This window comes from Meles meles, chromosome 2 (genome assembly GCF_922984935.1).
Source record: "Meles meles chromosome 2, mMelMel3.1 paternal haplotype, whole genome shotgun sequence".
NCBI classification, from domain to species: Eukaryota; Metazoa; Chordata; class Mammalia; order Carnivora; family Mustelidae; genus Meles; species Meles meles.
Window position 1 is genome coordinate 63,299,969 of NC_060067.1, and position 18,270 is coordinate 63,318,238.

Consider the following 18,270-nt stretch of genomic DNA (forward strand, 5'->3'; position numbering starts at 1 on the left):
GCAAAGGAAAGATAAGCATCTCCACTTCCACAGCTGCAGGCTAAAGAGAAAGAGTTAAAACTACTTTGATTTCTATCACCCAAAGACAGGCAGGCAGGCACTGGGTGTGTGGGCAGGGAGTCATACTGCTGGGATTTTTCTTTATGGAGGTTTTGACTTAGATGTTCGTGCGTGTGTTATTTTTAGCCCCTGAATCCGCTCATCGGGAGAGGGAAAAGCAGTTGACTGCTGCTGCGTTCCTTGTGTTCATTCTGGTCTCCTCCCCGCAGAACCCAGCCCTTGCTGACATCTACACGGAGCACGCCCATCAGGTCGTGGTGGCCAAGTATGCACCCAGCGGGTTCTACATCGCCTCCGGAGGTACCTGTGTGTGCGGCTGGGATGCGGGGGCGTGGCCCAGGAGTTCCCCAGCCCAACTGGACTCCTGGATGCAGGGTGGTGGGAGGAGGAGCAGGGGAGGTGTAAAGGAAGGGGTGCAGGAAGGAGTGCGGCAGGTGGTGCCAGTCTGATTAATTTCATTTGGGGCTGACAAGGAAAGTACAAGCCACCGAAAAGCCCCGTTGCAGAACTTCATGGCTGGCGGCGTTCCAGCTTGTTCCCCCTCAGAGGTCAGCAGAAATGCTATGTGAGATTGGCCAGAGGCCTTTGCAGATAGCTGTACCATGATGTTTAGGAGCTCATTTGTGTATGCGCGTGTGTGTGTGTGTTTTCTGAGTTGCAGCGTTGTCTTGTGTCACCTTTATTCGTTAGCTGCTCCTTTCCCAGCCCCTGCCAATGATGGCCTCAGGCAAAGGCCCCCCCCCCCCCCACCCGCCTCCGCTGCTTGCTCAGGCCCTCTGCTTTCTCCAGCCAGGCTTTTTGTGTGGCTCTGCGGGAGGCTGGCTGGGAGGAGGGACAGAAGGGTCTTTACCATTGTGGATGCTTTGTTCACCCACTTCTTTGAGGCAGATCTTTCACCATTTACAGATGAGAAGGGGAGGCAGCGGTGCGCAGCGCGCCCCCCCCCCCCATTGACTCACTCATTCCCTTGTTTGCACGCTCAGCGGATAGTGACTGGCCACTTTACCAGTGCCCGGCCCTGTCTCCAGCCTCAGGGAAAGCCAAGTGAGCGAGCTGTTGTGGGCCTGGGCCTGGTCAGCATCCCCAGAGAGCAGCAGAGAGGAACGAATTGCTGGGCAAAAGAGGAGGGCTGGGGTTCACATGCCCCATGGCTGGTCTGCACTTCCCGCCACCCCTGTGTGAGAGGCGTGTGGGGACCTGTCCCTGCAGGGTTCGTCCCTTACACACTGTGCAGCCTGCCTGGAATAGCTCACCTTCCTGGGCCTTGGTTTGCTCTCTGAGAAGCCGGGCAGAATCCTGAGCCGCAGTGTGTGTGCAATGCCAAGGACCATCTTATGCTGGTGGCCTCCTGATAGCCTGTGACCGAAGTGTCTGCCACTAAACCTGGGACACGCCAGAGAGACAGGCGTGCTTGGCTGATGGCTAAAGCCGGCAGTCAGGCTTGTGTGTGAAGGGCTTGGCCATGAGTCTGGCCCAACGTGGGCACTTAACGATGTTGGTGTTTAGACTCACTCCAACTCGATCTATAAAACTTGCTCTAATTTATATGCTTTGGTTTATTTTAGCCATGTGATTTTTTTCTTTTTTTTTTTTTTTTTTTTTGGCCAGCCCTGCTTGCCAGCAAAATACCTTTTCCTTGAAAGCCCCAAGATGTGACCCTGGTGCTTTTTAAAATCATGTCTTCTCAGGAGAGGAGTGTGGTTGGCGAGGGCCCCGCTGCCTGCTTGGCACAGCTTCCCCACCCTGGCGCGTGGAGCTGCAGGCCCGGCTGCTGAAGCATGTGGGAGCCCAGGCCTGCAGTCCACGTACCGGGGCAGGGCCCTCCACCAGCCAGAAGTCTGGGCTCTTCAGATCCTAGTGCTAAATCAATGAGGAAGCCCGGCACAGAGATGCTGTGAAGGACAGTCCACATAAATAAAGGGTCAGTTGGACGTTCTGCTCTCATAAAGGCGCCCTGATTTGGTGGAGGAACTGAGGGAGGTCTGGGCTGCATGCAGATCTAGGTGCTCTTGGGCAGAGATCACATTTACTTTTCTAGCGAGCTGGTCCCTTGAATCGAGTGAAGAGAAGGAAACGTTCATTGCAGAGATTAGGTGCTGGGCTAAAAATAGTATGGTTGTACAGAGTTGGGAGGGAGAGAGAGGGAGGCTGAGAAAGGGCTTTGCTCTTTGCTAAGTGGGTTACCTGGTACCCGGAGTTCCCCGCATTAGGGCGGGGATCCCAGTACCTCCCAGATGGGGTTCCAGCCCTCTGTGGGACCTATAGATTTCTGTGAGTCTGAATGGTCTGTGTCCACTGAATGAACCTTCTGGAAAGCCTACTGTGTAAGGAGCTCATGCCAGAGGCTAGATCCCCAGCCCTGAGCAAAATGGTCAGTCTGCCCTTGGGTTGACATGGCCCGTGGTGTCATGTTCTCTTGTTCAGAACCATTTCCAGGACAAACCCAGTTCCCTTTTTCTAGCTGTATCTTCCTTGGGTAATTTTGATGCCGCTGGTCTATGCTCTGTGCTCCATCCCTTGGGTACCCACCAGGGCTCTGGATCCCAGGCTGCCCTCAGAGCCGTGCATCCAGGCCAGAGAGAGTCAGGCTTCCTAGGAGAGGGGCCCCTGCCCAGAGGAGAGGAGAACGGGAGGGTTGCTCAGGTGAGGAACATAGGAAGAGAGACCAGAGCTGGCGAGCAGAGGCCTCTGTGGGCACTAGAAGGCCCACCTCACTCCTGTTGCCGCCTACGTTGCTAAGCTGCTGGGGAGTGGGGGCAGAGTGCAGGCTCAGACTGCTCCCCTTGGTGTAGCATGTCATCTGGAGGGGGAGATGCCTTCCCAGTGAGGGGAGAGAAGGAACTCTCTCCCCATCATCTCTGGCTTCTTGCAGGTGTCCTCTGCCCCTGAGCAGGTGTCTTTGTTGTGTCCCCAGCACTCAGCACAGGGGTCGGCACCCATGGGCACTTGATAAGGTCTCCTGGCTGCACAGGGGCTGCCCTTGTCAGTGGGGCCCGAGTGCCTGGTCCCCCAGCCCCACTTTCTCTTCCTGGCCCTAGCTGCCTCCCAAAAAGAACTAAATGTATGGAAGCAACCTAAGCGTCCCTCAATAGAGCAACAGATAACAGAAAACGTGGTAGTGGAATCACGATGCGGTTGTAAAAAAGGATGAAAGCATGCCATCTGAGACCCCACAGAGGCCCAAGAGGGTGTTAGAGTAAGTCAAATAGCCTGAGAAAGACAAAGGCCATATGATTCCACTTAAGAGTGGAATCTAGGGGAAAAAAAGGATAAACAAAAGCAGAATCAGACTCTATAAATACAGAGAACACACGATGGTTGCCGGGGGGTGGGGGGGCAGTGGGATACACAGGCTCCCAGGTGTGGAATGAGTGAGTCGGGGGAAGGAAGGGCACTGTCCGGGGAACACAGTCGCAGATGTCGCAGTAGTGATGTCAGGACGGATGGTGGTTACCCCTGTGCTTCGCATAGCGTAACTTAGGAACTTGTCAGGTCACTGGGTTGTACACCTGAAAGTAATGTGACATTGTCAGCTCTCCTCAGGAGTAACAAAAGGAGGATTAAATGGACGAGCAGGACCCACGCAGGAGGTAGAGGGTCGGGGTGGGGGAGGCCGTGGGAAAATAGCTGGTGCCCAGCCAAGAGAGGACCCTGAGTGCTCCGTACCCACCTGGGAGCAGGAAGGGGCTGGCCGGCTCCATCCTGGCCATGAAGGTGGGACACGGTCAGCCTGAGCTATAGACGCTGATGGGGCCAGACTTCAGAGCCACCTAGACCGACCTGAGCCCAGCTGACAGTATGGCTTGGTGTGAGCGTGCGCGTGACACTGTGTGCACACTTGTCCTTCCTGCACACACACTGCTTCGCTCCTGGTACTCCAGCCTCTGCCTCTTTCCTTTCTTGCCTGCCTGTTCACTAGAGACTGAACTAGTTCCAGGTCATCTTTGCAACTCCCCTTGGTCAGGCAGCCTTCCTGGACCTCACCCAGAGAGGCCCGGCACCCCCAGGGCCCCTCGGGTCATGCTCTTCACATGGCAGCGAGTCTTCCCTTGTCTGCCCTGTGCACTGTGGGCGTAGCTGTTTGCTCATGAGGCAGAGTCTCCGGTGGCCCTCAGTTCCTTCGCTGGCGAGTGATGACCAGCTTGCAACCAGCTTGCAGCGGGTACCTGCTGCGTATCCAGTGCTTGTCTGAGATTGTCCACGTGCTGACTCTTCTCAGTAGCCTCCCTGAGGTGGCCCTGTCCTCCCCCTCTGGTCGGCGCACCTGTAGGTGTAGGGTGTTGTTTGATGCCCTCAGAGCCCCAGGAAGCCTCTGCCTCCCTCAGCCCTGTGCCCTGAGCTAGAGGACAGGACCTGTGCTCACAGAGCAGCGAGAGGGTCTCTGTGACGTGCTAAAGGGACCCTAAGGAAGCCGCAGAGCCTCCTTCCTGAGAAGACTGCTCCCCCCAAGCCCAATCTGGGCCGAGGATTTAAGCCTGAGGAGTTAGTGTAAAATCCTCCATCTTTGTGCTAATTTGGGAATTCAGTGCTCTTTTGGAAAGGGCTGTGTGGGGATCAGTCTCAGATCTTGGTGACAGGATCTGCCTGGAAGGGAGGGGTGTGCCTCTCCCTCAGCTCCCATGTCACTTGGTTACTCATCCCTGAGGAGAGGCGTGGCTTTCTGTCTGGAGCACCACTCTGCCTGCCTGCACCCACCTTGCATGCCTCCCACAAGGCTCCTGCGCTCACCTCACTCGTCTGGGCCGTTGGGGGGGTGCGTCACCGTAGATGTGGGGGATGCAGGCGAGTAGCTGGAAGGGAGCCCAGGCGGGGGCCGCAAGCAAGTCCCAGCATGCACCAGCCGCACACAGCTCCACTCGTTAGCACAGCCACTGCTCGGGAGAGGCGGTTGTCACTAGTCTTGGCCCATTTTGCAAACGAAGAAACTGAGTATCAAGAGTTCAGAAAGGTACCCGATCCCCATAGGCCATTTAGACCCCCCTGTGAGGACACTAGAGTCATACACAGACAGCTGCCTGACGCCTTGGGCTGTGCCTCTGTGTGCCTCAGTGCTCTGGTGCCCACACAGGGCTTATTGTCCAGAGAGTGGCTGGTGAGCTGCAGGGACCCAGTAGTGGGCCTCACAGGCCGCGTACTGACGGGCCAGTGGCCCATTGTGTTCACTTGAAATGCCGCCTGGGGCAGCGGAGCCCCCGGGCCCTGCTGGATGGGCACATCTGGTGCCCACATCACCCAGGCCCAGGGATGATCACGGCTGTCGCCACCCTTTGTGCCCACAGATATATCTGGAAAGCTGAGGATCTGGGATACCACGCAGAAGGAGCACCTCTTAAAGTATGAGTATCAGCCTTTCGCTGGGAAGATCAAGGACATTGCTTGGACAGAAGACAGTAAGAGGATCGCAGTGGTCGGGGAAGGAAGGGAGAAGTGAGTCTCTGGCCTTGGCGCCTCCCTGCCTGTGTGTCTTGGCTTTGCTGTCTTTGTGGGTGCTCCAGCTGGGAGGGGAGCGGTGACCTCTGGGCCAGCTTGGACCGTATTGAGGCCCCATGGGGCCGGGCCCTTCTCTTTCTGTCTCTGACATCCTCAGCCCCTCACCTGGAGCACCAGCTGTCGTGCCCACACTCCAAGCGGCAGGAAATGAGGAGGGAAAGGGAGCTCCGATCTCTGTTGAGGTCCCTCCCCGCATGCCAGCAGCCATGCCTGGCTGCAGGGGAGCTGGGCACGTCACCGAAGGTGGTGACCTTCCGAAGGAAGAGGGGCCCGGTGGAGACGGGGTAGGTGTGCCACAGCGCAGGCTTCCCTCCAGGGCACCACGGTGGCTTCAGGCACTCGGACTTGGCAGGCACACATCTCATCTCCCTTACTCGGAGGCTATTTTTAATGCATGCTCTGGCAGGGGTTAGTTCTGCCAGTTTTTCAGGTCATCCTGTTGGTCTTAAGAATTCAGTTTGCCTCCAGACACAGGGAGGAGCCCCTGCAGTATGTACTTACCAGATGCCAACTGAGAGCAGGGCACCGTCTCCTTTCTGGTAGGGGGTAGTGGCTGCTGATTACCTTGGTCCCGCCCAGTACAGCCACTAGGAAACCGAGAAGCCACAGGGCTGTTCCCCAGCGGGTGTTTCTAAGGGACCTTCCACATGGGAGACTTGTTGGCCCTGGGCCATACAGACGTAGACATCCAGTCCCTTCCCAGAGCCACTTATTCTCAGATTCTTTGACCAGCACCGCACAGAGCCAAAACCACGGTATCTCTGGTGTTGGCTCCTTTAGCAAATGTGCGTGAAGTGTGGCTGTGAGCATCCCCGTGCTGGCCTCGCAGCTGCCCACATCTCATCAACCGTCCCCAGGGTTGATTGTTTTCTTCCTGTGACTCTCTGGGTGAAGGTTTGGAGCTGTCTTCCTGTGGGACAGTGGCTCTTCCGTGGGCGAGATCACAGGACACAACAAAGTCATCAACAGTGTGGACATCAAGCAGAGCAGACCCTACCGGCTGGCCACGGGCAGTGACGATAACTGTGCCGCGTTCTTTGAGGGGCCACCATTCAAGTTCAAGTTCACAATTGGCGTAAGTGGACAGCCCCCTGGGGGTGGTTTGCACATGAAACCAGCAGTCTAGACCTCCGGGGTTGTGAGCACATGCCGTTTATGCTGTGGTGTATAGACAGAAGTGGGGTTTGCAGGGGAACGTCCTGTGATGGTGGGACAGCACACTAGCCCCAGGCCGACGTGGCCCTGCCCTCAAGCCGGAAGGGCTGCCCTGGGAGATGTGTATGTTTCTGGGGTTGTGGGATGAATGAGCGGATCTCTGATGGCCTATGACCAGGGGAGCATCCTGGCGTAGAGGAGCTTTGTCAGAAAGGGGTGGCCCAGGCTTGGCTCTGGTTCTGCCAACTCAAGACCTGCTGGTGAGCTTCCAGGGACACCAGATTCGTCTCCTCTGGTGAGATGATGAGGGCAGGGTCACAGCTGGAATGTGACACGCGATGAGGAGAGTTAGATGCTTTGCCTGTGGAAGACACATGTCTAAACACCTTAGCAGAGTGTCCCAGCTCTGCTCCTGCTCCCTGATTGGGACAAGGCTCTGAACCTCAGCCTCACTTCTCCTATCTGCAAAGTGGGTATGGGGGTATCAATAATAGTGCATTTTAACCATGAACTTAACTACGCAGCTGCCTGTGGGTCCAGAGCAGTTCTCGGTCCTACCTCATTGAGGATTAAATGAGAGAATGTCCTTAAAATGGCTCCGCGGGGACCACTGTTTACTTTGATGACTAAACACAGTGACTCATAAACCAGGCAAGGTGTGGCTGGAAAGGACGATGCCACTTCCTCAGCGGGTCCCCATGGGGTAGTACTCGGGCAGTGGGCAGAATTTCCAGTGCAGATCTTGGCTTGGGGATGGAAGAGCTCTGCAGGGCTTCCCTGCTGGTAAAACGGACTCCGTTCTGTCCCCAGGGCCCCTAAGTGAGGTCAGGAGGCTGCATGGGAAGCCCCACGGGGTGTTCAGCTCAGCTCCTTTTGCAGCAGTTCTTGTGGCCGTCTCTTGTGGCTACTGCCCAGTTGATAGATGGTGTGGGGGTTTTGTCGAAGGCTATGTTCAAGGTCATTGTTCACTAAGTGCAGATGGAGGTTCCATGGGATGAATCAGATAGCTAAACTTTGTGCCTTGCACATAGGAGAGGAAGGAGGAGGGGATGGGTTTCTGTGGCAACAGGAGGCTGTCTTTGCCCATCTCAGTGAAGCTGTCCCTATCTCCAAGTCCCCCTCCTCCCCCCACTGTTTGATGTCACTTGGATGTGATCTGGGCTGTGGGCCAGTGAGGCTCCTCTTCCTGCCCTGGGAGGGGTCACTACCCCTTTGCAGATGTAGATTAAACCCAGCCAGGAGCAGCGCAGCGGCCAGTCAGCAGAGCCAGGTTTGCGCCCAGGCAGCCTGAGCCTGTGACTTCAGCACTCTGCCAGCCTTCCCTCTGCTCACCTGGGGACTCGGCTGGAATAATTTTTCTCTTTCCGTTTTCCTTTCTAATGTAAGAACACAGCCCTCACCCCAACACCCCAGCCCAGAGCTATCAGGTACAAACATTTGCCCCCTGGCACCTCTGTCCAGGGTGGGCACACAGCTTGTCGTCAGGTCTGCCTGTGGAGCCTATCACCCATGGGTCCTGCTTCTGGACCTGGCTGCAGATCAGGGATGGAGGACATTGGATGGCAGCCCAGCACCACAGCTGGCTGGCTCTGTGACCGTTGGATGGGCCAGTGGTGTGGCTCGGTCCCCTTGGGAGACAGGATGGTGATGGCCATTCTATGGGAGGATGTAAGATGCTGGTGAACATCAGATCGGAGTGTCCACGAGGAGATCTTTGGGTGCTCCAGACAGGCTCAGGTGGCCAGCAAATGAAGGATGGGGAGAAAAGTGTTTGGGGCCCTACACCCACCCAAAATGGCCTGTCAAATATTGACAACTGTGTAGATCAGTCTGACTTAGGCATGTGCATCTCCCCTGGAACCTCAGAGCCCCAGAGCGCACCTGCCATGGGTGGCTGGCTGCCTGCCCCGCTAGGCTCCAGCTTCTCCCCGTCTCTCCCTCTACACCCTGTCTGAGGCTGTGGGATGAGGACTGAGCATGTCAGGAGCACAGAGGGGTTGAGCTCAAGTTGCTGCCGTGAGAAAGACCGAGTTATGTCTCCATTTCAGTAAGTGCTAGAATAAAATGCTGGTGGTGCGTGTACCCAAGGGGAGGTGAGGGCAGGGTTTCAGATAAGCCAGAGTGCCTGAACGTGCTCAGGTCAGCCCTCCCCGGCCAGCCTGCTGCCCTACATGGGGGTGCCGGGTAGCTTTTCTCTTTGATTCTTGAGCTCATCGGTGTAAACCGGCTGCTCATGTTGTACAGTAAGTGTAGACTCCTGTTCTGGAGAGCTGAGTAAGGACCCACTTCATCCGGAGTCAGGCAGGCCCTTTGGCTGTCAGGTCAGCGTGAGTTTTCCTTTGCCTGGAAACTAGAAATGGAAACTTCCTGCCTGAGTTTCTGAGTGCGGACAGAGCCCACCTGTCGCAGAGGGGACACCTGGTCTCCTCTCCAGCCGGGCATGCTGTGCAGCATGGTCAGCTGCTCCGGGAATAGCTTTCTCCAGCCACCTGTGGTCTCACCTATCACGGGCGGCGCCGAACTGGGGGGATGGGGTGTCCTGCTTCCTTTGGCACAGTGGAGGTGAGTTGAGCTAGAAATGTGTCTTGGCTATTATTAGAGGCATTGCCTTTCCAGGCAGTTAAGTAAAATTGGACCTCTGCTATGCAGGATTTTCTGGGGGGTGTTTTTCCTGTTCCCTGACTCTAAGCAAGGCAGAACGCTGGTGTCAGGCCATCAGCGTGTGTCGGATGCCTGCTTTGGACAGGCTTTGGGCTGGGCCTGCAGAACGCTCTGCCTTGTCCTTAGCCGGTTCTGCCTTCTGTCCTCATATCTGCCAGTCTTGCTGTTCGGAGAGCTGTGGGTGCGTTAATGCTGGTCACGTTGGAGGTCAGCGGGACAGGTCTCCTTCCCCCCATTTCCTTCCTGGTCTGCTCCTGCACGGGCTGTGGCTGATGGTGGGATCGTGGCCAGACAAACCTTCTGCCCCTTCCTCTGGTCCACTTTCTGCCGAGGAAAGTGGTCGCTGAGCCAGTCTGTCCAGGTGGCAGAAGAGGCAGACAGAGGATGGGGGTCACTTTTGTGTCTCGGCCACGCTGAAGCAGGCAGAGGGTGTGGTGCTCCCCCTCCAAGCACCTGACAGGGGAGACTTCCCAGAGGGACAGGAGGCCAGGTGTGGAGGGGGCGGTCGACTGAAGGAGTGAGGCAGTGTTGCAGTTGAGGACGGAAACCCACTTTCAGAACACTGACTAAACGTGCATGCTGTGTGCTCGGGTAGGATGAGGTGGGCCGAGGCATCTGAGCCTGTTTCTCCCTCCATGAGTTCATGACAGGGAGCAGGACAGGTGGGCAGGGCACTGCGCTGTGAGGGTTAGTAGCATTGTATGTTCTGGGGACAGCTGGGGCCAGTGAAACCAGGGAGGGCTCCCAGAGGGGACACCTGAGCTGACCAGCTCGTCTGCCTGTGCTCGCTGGAGTCAAGCCACAGAGCCCCATGGTGCTCTGACCCTGCCGGTGACAGGGACTCAGGTATGCTACTTATTACCTAATGGCTTCACAACTGTTTTCAGTGTCAAGAGTGGGTGATGATGGGAGAGGGATAATGACAGTGGGGGTTCTTGGGAGGATCTGCTGACACAGGGCTCCACTGAGAGTCGGCTGTGACTAATGGGCGGACAGGTGTCGGTCGGACCCCGAGGGCCTTCTACATCAGGGAACAGCCTGAGGGAGTTAGACCTGCAGGATGGTGCTACGTCTCCTCCAGGGAGCGTGTGGAGGGGAGGGCCAGGGTCTGTGAGCCCCAGCCCATAGGTGGTGGCTGGGTTGAGCAACCAGAGGAAGGAGGAAGACCTACAGGTGTGTGAACCCTCCCTATACCCCTCCCATACCCCTCCCCGCCTTGATGTTTCCCCAGACCCCTTCCTTCTTTGTACTCAGGCTTCACCTCCCTGTGGAACGGGCTATTTTTAACCCTCACTTTTTTGGTTAATGGGCCATTCACTGCTGTTTTCCTTTAAGTGGGCTATTTCAGGAGCAGACATCAGTTTCCTACTCATTTGGACTCTTGGCTCAAGCTGCAGGAAAAGCTGACAGGGAGGAGTTTCTAAAGCCAAAGGCCTTGGTTCACACAGTGCCTGGTTCTCTGGGGGCATCCACTGTTTCTGGCCCTCACTAAACCCAGGTTTTCCCACAAGCCTGCCTTGTTCCAGGGCCTCAGGAGTGATGTGCAGCATTCTTTCGGGGAAGAGGACCATGAGCCTATTATGTGTGATGTCCCCTTCCCATCAGAGATGCTGAGTGCTATAAGGAGTCGGATTCCCGAGAGATGGCGGCCAGGGCAGAAGGCCCTTCTGAGGAGAGGGAGCGGCCTCATAATGGGATCGCTCGGGCCGCTGGGTGGACATGCGCAGGTGTGCAGCTGAGTGTTTGGTGCTGCCCTTCAGGAGGGCATCCTGACTTCTGTGAGCTGGGCTTAGGATCTAGGGACGTTCCTGTTCTCTCAGGGAAGCAGCGAAACTGGAGTTCGTTGTGTGGTGGAATTAAGTGGTGGCCGGCTGCCTATCTCATGGTATATTCCTTTGCCTGGTGAAGGGGGCCAGCATTGCACTGTAGCAACCCTTGTAGCCGGGGTTCATTCCATTTCTTGTGCCCTCTTTTGGCATCCAAGTTCTTGGGGAGCCTAGCTGGCTCCCTCGCAGCCCTGGGTGGATGGCACCATGGTGGCATTTGCCCTGGGGAGGGAAGATCTGACCCAGGTGCTCCCCAGAGCCAGTGCAGCCAAGCATAGAGATCTGGAAGAGAAACCAGAGCCCCAGGTTCTCTCTGGGCCTGGTTGTCTCCTCGGAGGGGTCTGAAGGTTCCCCAAGGTTCTTGCGGTGGTAAGGTGGTGAGTGACAGGTGGCTGCGAGGGAGACAGAAGCACCCAGGAGGGCTTGAGAGATCCTGGCTTGGGAAGCAGACTCCTTCCACTGTGGTTCGGCATGGTGGATTGCACCTGCTCCAAAACACGGAGGCCAGACCTGGGAGCAGGAAAGGTCAGTCCTCATACAGATGAGCGCACACTGTAAACCCGGCCACGGCCTTGTCACCCTGCAGGCCTGACCTGGCTGAGGCTGGGCCCTGGGAGTGAGGTGGGTGGCGTGTTAGTAGTGGGAACTGCTTCCCGGCAGTCCCAGAACCAAGGCCAAGTTCAGGCTGAAGCCGTGAGCCTGTCACACCTCCATCACAGGCACCGGTGATGATGCCCCAGAGGACAGGCTCTTGAGTCAGAGCCAAGTTGCAGCCCCATGATGGTGCTTGCCGAAAAGAGATAGGAAGGCAAGCCAGCTTGTGTGGCTCACCAGTGTCACTGCGCTCAGAAGGCTCAGGCTTTCCTGTCCCCAGCCCTGCGGGGGAAACCCCCTGAGGGAGAGGAAGTGCTGGCTGCTTCTGGCCTTGTCAGCTGAGGGGGGTGGTGGGATCGGTGAAGAGCAGCATGCTGGGCTGGCTCTGTGCTCCAGCTCTGGACCGAGGCTTGTGGGGCCTGAGGGGCCTGGCCTGGAAGTTTCCGCGGGCAGAGACCGCAGTCTTCTGGCTCCAAGGGATGGAGCTGCCTGCAGCAGGGAAACCCCACTGAGGGGCGACTCCTCTGCTCAGCCTCCCAGGTGGACTTTGCAGACACGTGGATTCCTCTGGTCCTGGCCTGTGGCTCCCTTCCTCGGGATCCTGGCCCCGATTTCTCCTTCCTGGCCTAAGCTGCTTCGCCAGTGCAGTAAGCATGGTGTCCTTGAAGGGCTCTTCCTCTGGGAGTGTCACAGACAGTTTGCCCCTTGCATGTTCCTGGCTGCCGTAACAAGGGACGGCAAGCCAGGGGTTCAGCATGGAAGCCAGAGCCTGAGCTCCCCATGTCAGCAGGCTGGTGTTCCCCCGCCTCCGTTGGCCCAAGGGGCACCCTCCCAATCTGCCTCCATCTTCACGGGCTCTTCCCCCACCCGCTGTCTGTCTGTCCCAGTCTCCCTCATCGTACCTCGACTATGTCCGCATAGACCCTCTTTCCTGAGGTTTCCATTCACAGGTGGCACAGTTTCAGCCCGATTCAGCCCCTCGCGTGACACAGACACACATGGAGCCTTCGTATGAGCGCTCCTGACTTAAGTGGACTTGTGCTTGGCCTCGGGGGATGCTGTGGGGCAGGTGATGGGCGATTAGGTATTTATGCCCCAGGAGCCCTTAACCCTTCCTGCTTTGAGGAGAGCTAATATTATTAAGTTCATTGAAGGGGTGTTTCTTGAAGGTAGGGGAGGGGGCATGGGGCATTTAGAGGATGTTTTCTTATGCAGACCCTCAATGGAGGAGAGAATGAATCTTTAGGAGAGGAAATCATCCCTGGAGGTCGTCTGGAGTCTTAGTCCCCTGAAGTGCAAGACCATTGTTTAATTTCTTTAAAAGCTCAGTTGCTAACTCTGCTCCATCCCTACCCTTCCCAGTACCTGCTGTGTGCTTAGCCTTGGAGACTCGGGGAAGAGGCCTAGGGTTCTGGACTTGAGCTACCTCTGGGGCTGTGAGGGAAGAGAGCCGGCCCTGTCTGGGCTCTGTCTGCTCTGCAGATTGAGGGTGGGGGGAACTCATGCATCCCACCGAGCATGGGGTTGGGAGGCCTAGCAGGGGATGGCCTTCTGGGCACAGACGGGCCTGGGCCAAGGCAGGCGGGCAGAAGCAGACCTCCTGGTGAGTCAGGAGCTACTTTGGGACTATTCTGTTTAAGGGCCGAGGTCTTCCTGTGGACTGGCCGTTCACATAGGCAGCTGGAGCAGAGGTTTAAAGCAGACTGCGTGTTTCATAGAGAACTTTCCAGAACCTCCTGTCATCAGGTAGATAACTGTGCTCTTTCCTGCAGGACCACAGCCGCTTTGTCAACTGTGTGCGATTCTCTCCTGATGGGAACAGATTTGCTACGGCCAGCGCTGATGGGCAGGTGAGGGCTGGGGCCTGGGGGTGGTGGGGGCTCATTTGATCACCTCCCAGCTCTTCAGGGCAGGCTAGCCTCCCGAAGCCGGTCTTGCCAGGGGGAACTAGCTCTCTCCCTCCATCCCATTCCTGGAAGGCACTCGGTTCCCAGGCTGCGTCATCACAGCTTAGTGTGCCCCCCCCGCCCCGTTCCCATTTCTCTCCTTTTAAATGGAGCTGGAAACTCCCCCGTTTAGCACGTTTTTCAGATTCCTTTTTTAAGAGTCACAGTAGCAAGCTCTTGACGGTAGAGCAGGGACGGGGAAGAGCTCATCTTGCGTGCCAGCTGGTGAGCGTGTCCTCCCTCCTGTGACCCACGTGTGTGTTATTCTTTGAAAGATCTACATCTATGATGGAAAGACGGGAGAGAAAGTGTGTGCCCTGGGAGGCGGCAAGGCTCATGACGGAGGCATTTATGCTGTGAGTATGGATCCGTGTTTTGTGACCGTGTCAGTGACCGTTGTGGGGCCGCGTCCCTGAGTGCAGTGGTCAGTACACAGTTTGAAGTGAGAACCATCAAGTGTGAATGGGCTGAAGTGGAGAGTTTCAGGATCACACAGAAGGGGTGTCGTAGCTTGGAGAAGCCAGTGGCTGGAGCAGGGGCCTGGACACCAGGTCCCCCCAGCCGTGGCTTCTCCCTGCTCAGAAATGGGGGCTTTAGGCAGGCTGCTTTCTGAGGCCCCTTCCCACTCTGTGTTCTCTGATACCTGACCCACTGTTTCATTTGAGTAGATCAGTTGGAGCCCTGATAGCACCCATTTGCTTTCTGCTTCCGGAGACAAAACCTCGAAGATTTGGGACGTCAGTGTGAACTCTGTTGTCAATACGTTTACGATGGGCTCCACCGTTCTGGACCAGCAGCTGGGCTGCTTGTGGCAGAAGGACCACCTCCTCAGCATCTCCCTGTCTGGGTACATCAACTACCTGGACAAAAACAACCCCAGCAAACCCCTGCGGGTCATCAAGGTAAGGCTGCTCCAGCAGCCTGTGGGGTGGCGGCAAGGGCTGTGCGCCCAGCGAGGAAAAGGGAGAACCTGCGGGAGGCTGAGTTGGGGACCCACCTTGGGGGTTTGGTCAATGTCAGGAGGCTGGTTGCTTTGGGGTGTGTGTTTAGCACAAGTGGGAGGCTGGTACCGAGTTCCCCTTAAGCTTGTAGAAGCACTGGGGGCTCAGGGCCTTGGGTCTGTGGACAGTGCCCCTCCCCCTGCTGTCAGGAGTCTCTGTGTCCTGGGGTGAATAGCCTCCTTCAGGTAGGCGCTGACAGGTGGAACACATGGAGCTCCAAGAGCATCACCACAGACACGGAGGACCAGCAGAGAGCCTGAGGGATGACCGGGAGGCCTGGGGACTGGACCTGGGCATTGTTTCATTTGAACGTGGGATGGAGTGTGAGGAGGCCTGGAGGAACAAGTTTGGAGAAGCAGGCAGATCCTGAGGTTCAGAGGCCTTGAGTGGTGGGCCAGGAGTTTGTGCAGCCACGAGTGATGAGAGGTGGTCAGACCCCAGCCTAGCTGCCGTCCTGGAAGGCTTCCTCAGAGCGGCTGGTGCCTAGAGTCTGCCCTGGGGACTCCTGCTTCGGGGGTGGGGGAGCATGCCTTCTCCCTGCATCAGCCCTGGTGGTCCTGATACCTCAGGAAGCCAGCAGCCCAAAGAGGACCTAGGAGGTTCCTGAGGACGGGGGTGGCTCTCATGCCAGTCCCTGCAGACACTGCTTCTGCCTGGAGTTGATGGAGACAGTTGCCCGAGGTGGGAACTGCTGTGTCTCATTCAGAAGGGGACGTGGCTCCATGAGATTGAAGAGGATTGATGTGCTAACACAGCAGTATCTGTCCTCACTTCATTTTCCACGCCTGCTGTCATGATGCTTCCCCTGGCTTGGACTTAAGCACAGGGCATTGGGGCCTCCTCCTTGATGGGCCCCTAGCTGGCATGGTGCCTGTATTGTGCAGGTGTGTACAGCCTGGCACAGAGCCGGGGGGCACGCATGACACAGTCACTTGGCTGGGCCTCCAGATGAAATGGGGAGAGATTCCTTGAGAGGTTCAGGTGTTGTTGTCAGCCCACTTGGGCCCAGGAGAGCAGTTTCCCACTGGCCACTGAAAGCACGGAAACTACAAGCTGGGCTTCTGTTCCTCCCAGGCCAGCTCGTGGAATCTTGCAGGCTTTTACAGTCAGCAGTCAGAAAGTCCTGTTCCCGTTCCCGCCACAGCAGTGTGCGTGAATCCCAGGGGGTCCTTGGTGCTGATCTCACGCTGCAGAGGCATCTGAGCCACACGTGGGTGCCCCAGAGAAAGCCGGAGTTAGAATAGCGGTTCTCAGCCCTCCCGCACGCGGACATTGAAAGAGGGCTGCATCCCTGGAGACTCTGAAGGACGAGGAGGCCTTGGAACTGGACTTGTCCCAGAGGGATTTGGTCAGGACCTGTAGGGATAGCTCTACCTCTTGGTACCCCTAAACACCCGCAGGCATTTTACTGTGTAGCTGGAGGAGCGGTTTTCCAGCTAGAAGGTCCGTGAGAGGCCCCTTGTTCAAACACGGTGACTGGGTCCGTCTAGACACCTGCGGGGCACGTGTGAATTCAGGTTCCTCACAAGTGCCTGGGGGAGGCAGTGGCCCCAGGCAGGGCAAATACACAGAGTTCCCAGGCATCTCCCTGGGTACAGGTCCTGAGTCAGGATGTGCAGGGGGGATGCCCAGTGGGGCCGATCTGGTCTGAGGACCATGCTTTAAGTATCAGGGCTGGCGGGACTCTGCCCTAGAAGGAGACAAGAGGTGGAAAGGATCCACTGTGTCCCCTGAGAACTGCGTGTACCTCTCTTGGAGGAAGCTTTTTGCCACAGTGTGGCAACAGGTGGAACGTGCAGAACGCTCGGGAAGCTCCTGGGTGAGGCCTGTGCAGAATTGTGCCACCCGGCCACAGCATTGCTAAGAAAGACCAGACAGAGACCCGGCCCCCAGGGGTGGTTATAGTGAGGTTATGTGTCCCCTAGTAACGAGGGACTGACGACAGAGGAGTCGTCTGTGCCCCCCATGTTACCAGTGAGGGAGGTTTTGGGGGTCAGGGCCCAGCAACAGCTTGGGTGGGGACGGGTGTGTTGGGAGAGAAGAAGCTGCCTCACAAGCCAGGAATCAAAGCTAGGGTTGTATGTTCCGGTTTGGGGAGAGAACAGACAGAACCTGGGACTGTCTGGGTCTCTGAGTAGCTAGGAGGTCTCCCTGGGTCCCAGGACTGTCTGGGTCCCTGCAGTGCCGGGATGTGTGCCCACCTGCCTCTGTGAGCGAAAACCCCCCTGTGGCTGATCCTGCTCACTGCTGCTTCCCGTCCACGGGGGCTCAGCTCAGGACTGGGGCTCACTGGCGTCTGCCGGATATGAGCAGCAGTCCCCCCAGTCAAGGGCGCTGTCGGGGTCATTGCACAGACCAGGCCCTCAGCTCCTAGGGTTTTATTAGATCCTGTTCTTGGCCAGGGTTGAGGTTGGATCCCGGAGGGAAGGGCTGCATGACGAGGTTTTGTCACATGGGCCGTCAGCTGGGGACGAGCTGGCCGTGGCTCACGTAGGGGGTTTTCAGGCACATGGGGCTTCAGGGTGTTGGCACAGACAGGCACTGCGGTGTGGAGGGCCTTGTGCCTCGTCGTCCCCCCGGGGGCAGTCAGTGGAGGGTGGCTGGCAGGTGGCAGAGACAGGATGGCTTGTTCTTCGCTCACCTGGCTCCGTCCTCTCCTGCGCAGGGTCACAGCAAATCCATCCAGTCTCTGACGGTGCACAAAAATGGTGGCAAGTCCTATATCTACTCGGGGAGCCACGATGGACACATTAATATCCTTTGACTCGCAGAGCTGGCTCTGGGGCCACTGGCAGGACATCTGGGAGTGTTCTGTCCCCGTGGAGCCGGAGGCCAGGGCAGCAGCAGGGCTGCAACCAGAAGGCCGTGTCCACACTGGGGTCCCTGGCTCCAGGCTGCAGCCTTGACCTGATGGGTCGCTTCTTTGCAGCTCGAAGTGGCTGAACTGTATTGAGCTGCTGCTCCCGCCTGGGCCCCTAGTGCTGCCCAATCCCTCTCACAGGCCGGGAGTCAGGAGTCTGAGGATTCAGCAGGACCTAGAACCTGTTAGTACTTTTCCCATTGTATTAAAAATAGAGAACAGAAGCCTAACATGCTCAAGTGCTTTCCCCAAAGTCACACCACTGGTCGGTAGCAGCTGGAACTGGAACTGGAACTGGAACCTCCCTTCTGAGTTTCCTTGCGCTTCCGCAAGACCTTCCCTGGAGGCATGTGAAGCAGCCCTTACAGTCCACCCCCACCCCCATGTCTGAGGCCTGGGGCTCCCCCTCCTCCCACAGCACCCTCTGGAGTGCTGGGGTGCAAGCTGACACACCCCTGTTTTCACGAGGGTGTTCCAGCTAAGGAGCTGTCCCTACGGCCCTGGGGTAGGAGGGCGGAGAAGTCACCCTCTACCCCCTTAAATGTGAGGAGGGGAGTGTATGGTGGGGGCTGCATGATATGTGCCCCTCCTGGAGCGGGATGCTGGTCTGCAGTCAGGCCGTCTTCAGCTGCCCTGCATTGCTCCCCTCCTGGTGTGACACCTCCTCTTCCAGATCT

The 18,270-nt window shown here is 57.1% G+C and overlaps 1 protein-coding gene across 1 annotated transcript in view; it reads left to right on the forward strand.

The window, feature by feature from the left end:
• Positions 1 to 18,270, forward strand: part of WDR1 (WD repeat domain 1) — a 42,912-nt gene that overhangs the window by 12,702 nt on the left and 11,940 nt on the right. The window contains exons 3-9 of the mRNA XM_045990556.1: positions 270 to 360; positions 5,340 to 5,487; positions 6,445 to 6,625; positions 13,559 to 13,636; positions 14,008 to 14,088; positions 14,401 to 14,634; positions 17,399 to 17,486. Coding sequence (XP_045846512.1) covers positions 270 to 360; positions 5,340 to 5,487; positions 6,445 to 6,625; positions 13,559 to 13,636; positions 14,008 to 14,088; positions 14,401 to 14,634; positions 17,399 to 17,486 — 901 coding nt within the window. The remainder of the gene's footprint in view (positions 1 to 269; positions 361 to 5,339; positions 5,488 to 6,444; positions 6,626 to 13,558; positions 13,637 to 14,007; positions 14,089 to 14,400; positions 14,635 to 17,398; positions 17,487 to 18,270) is intronic.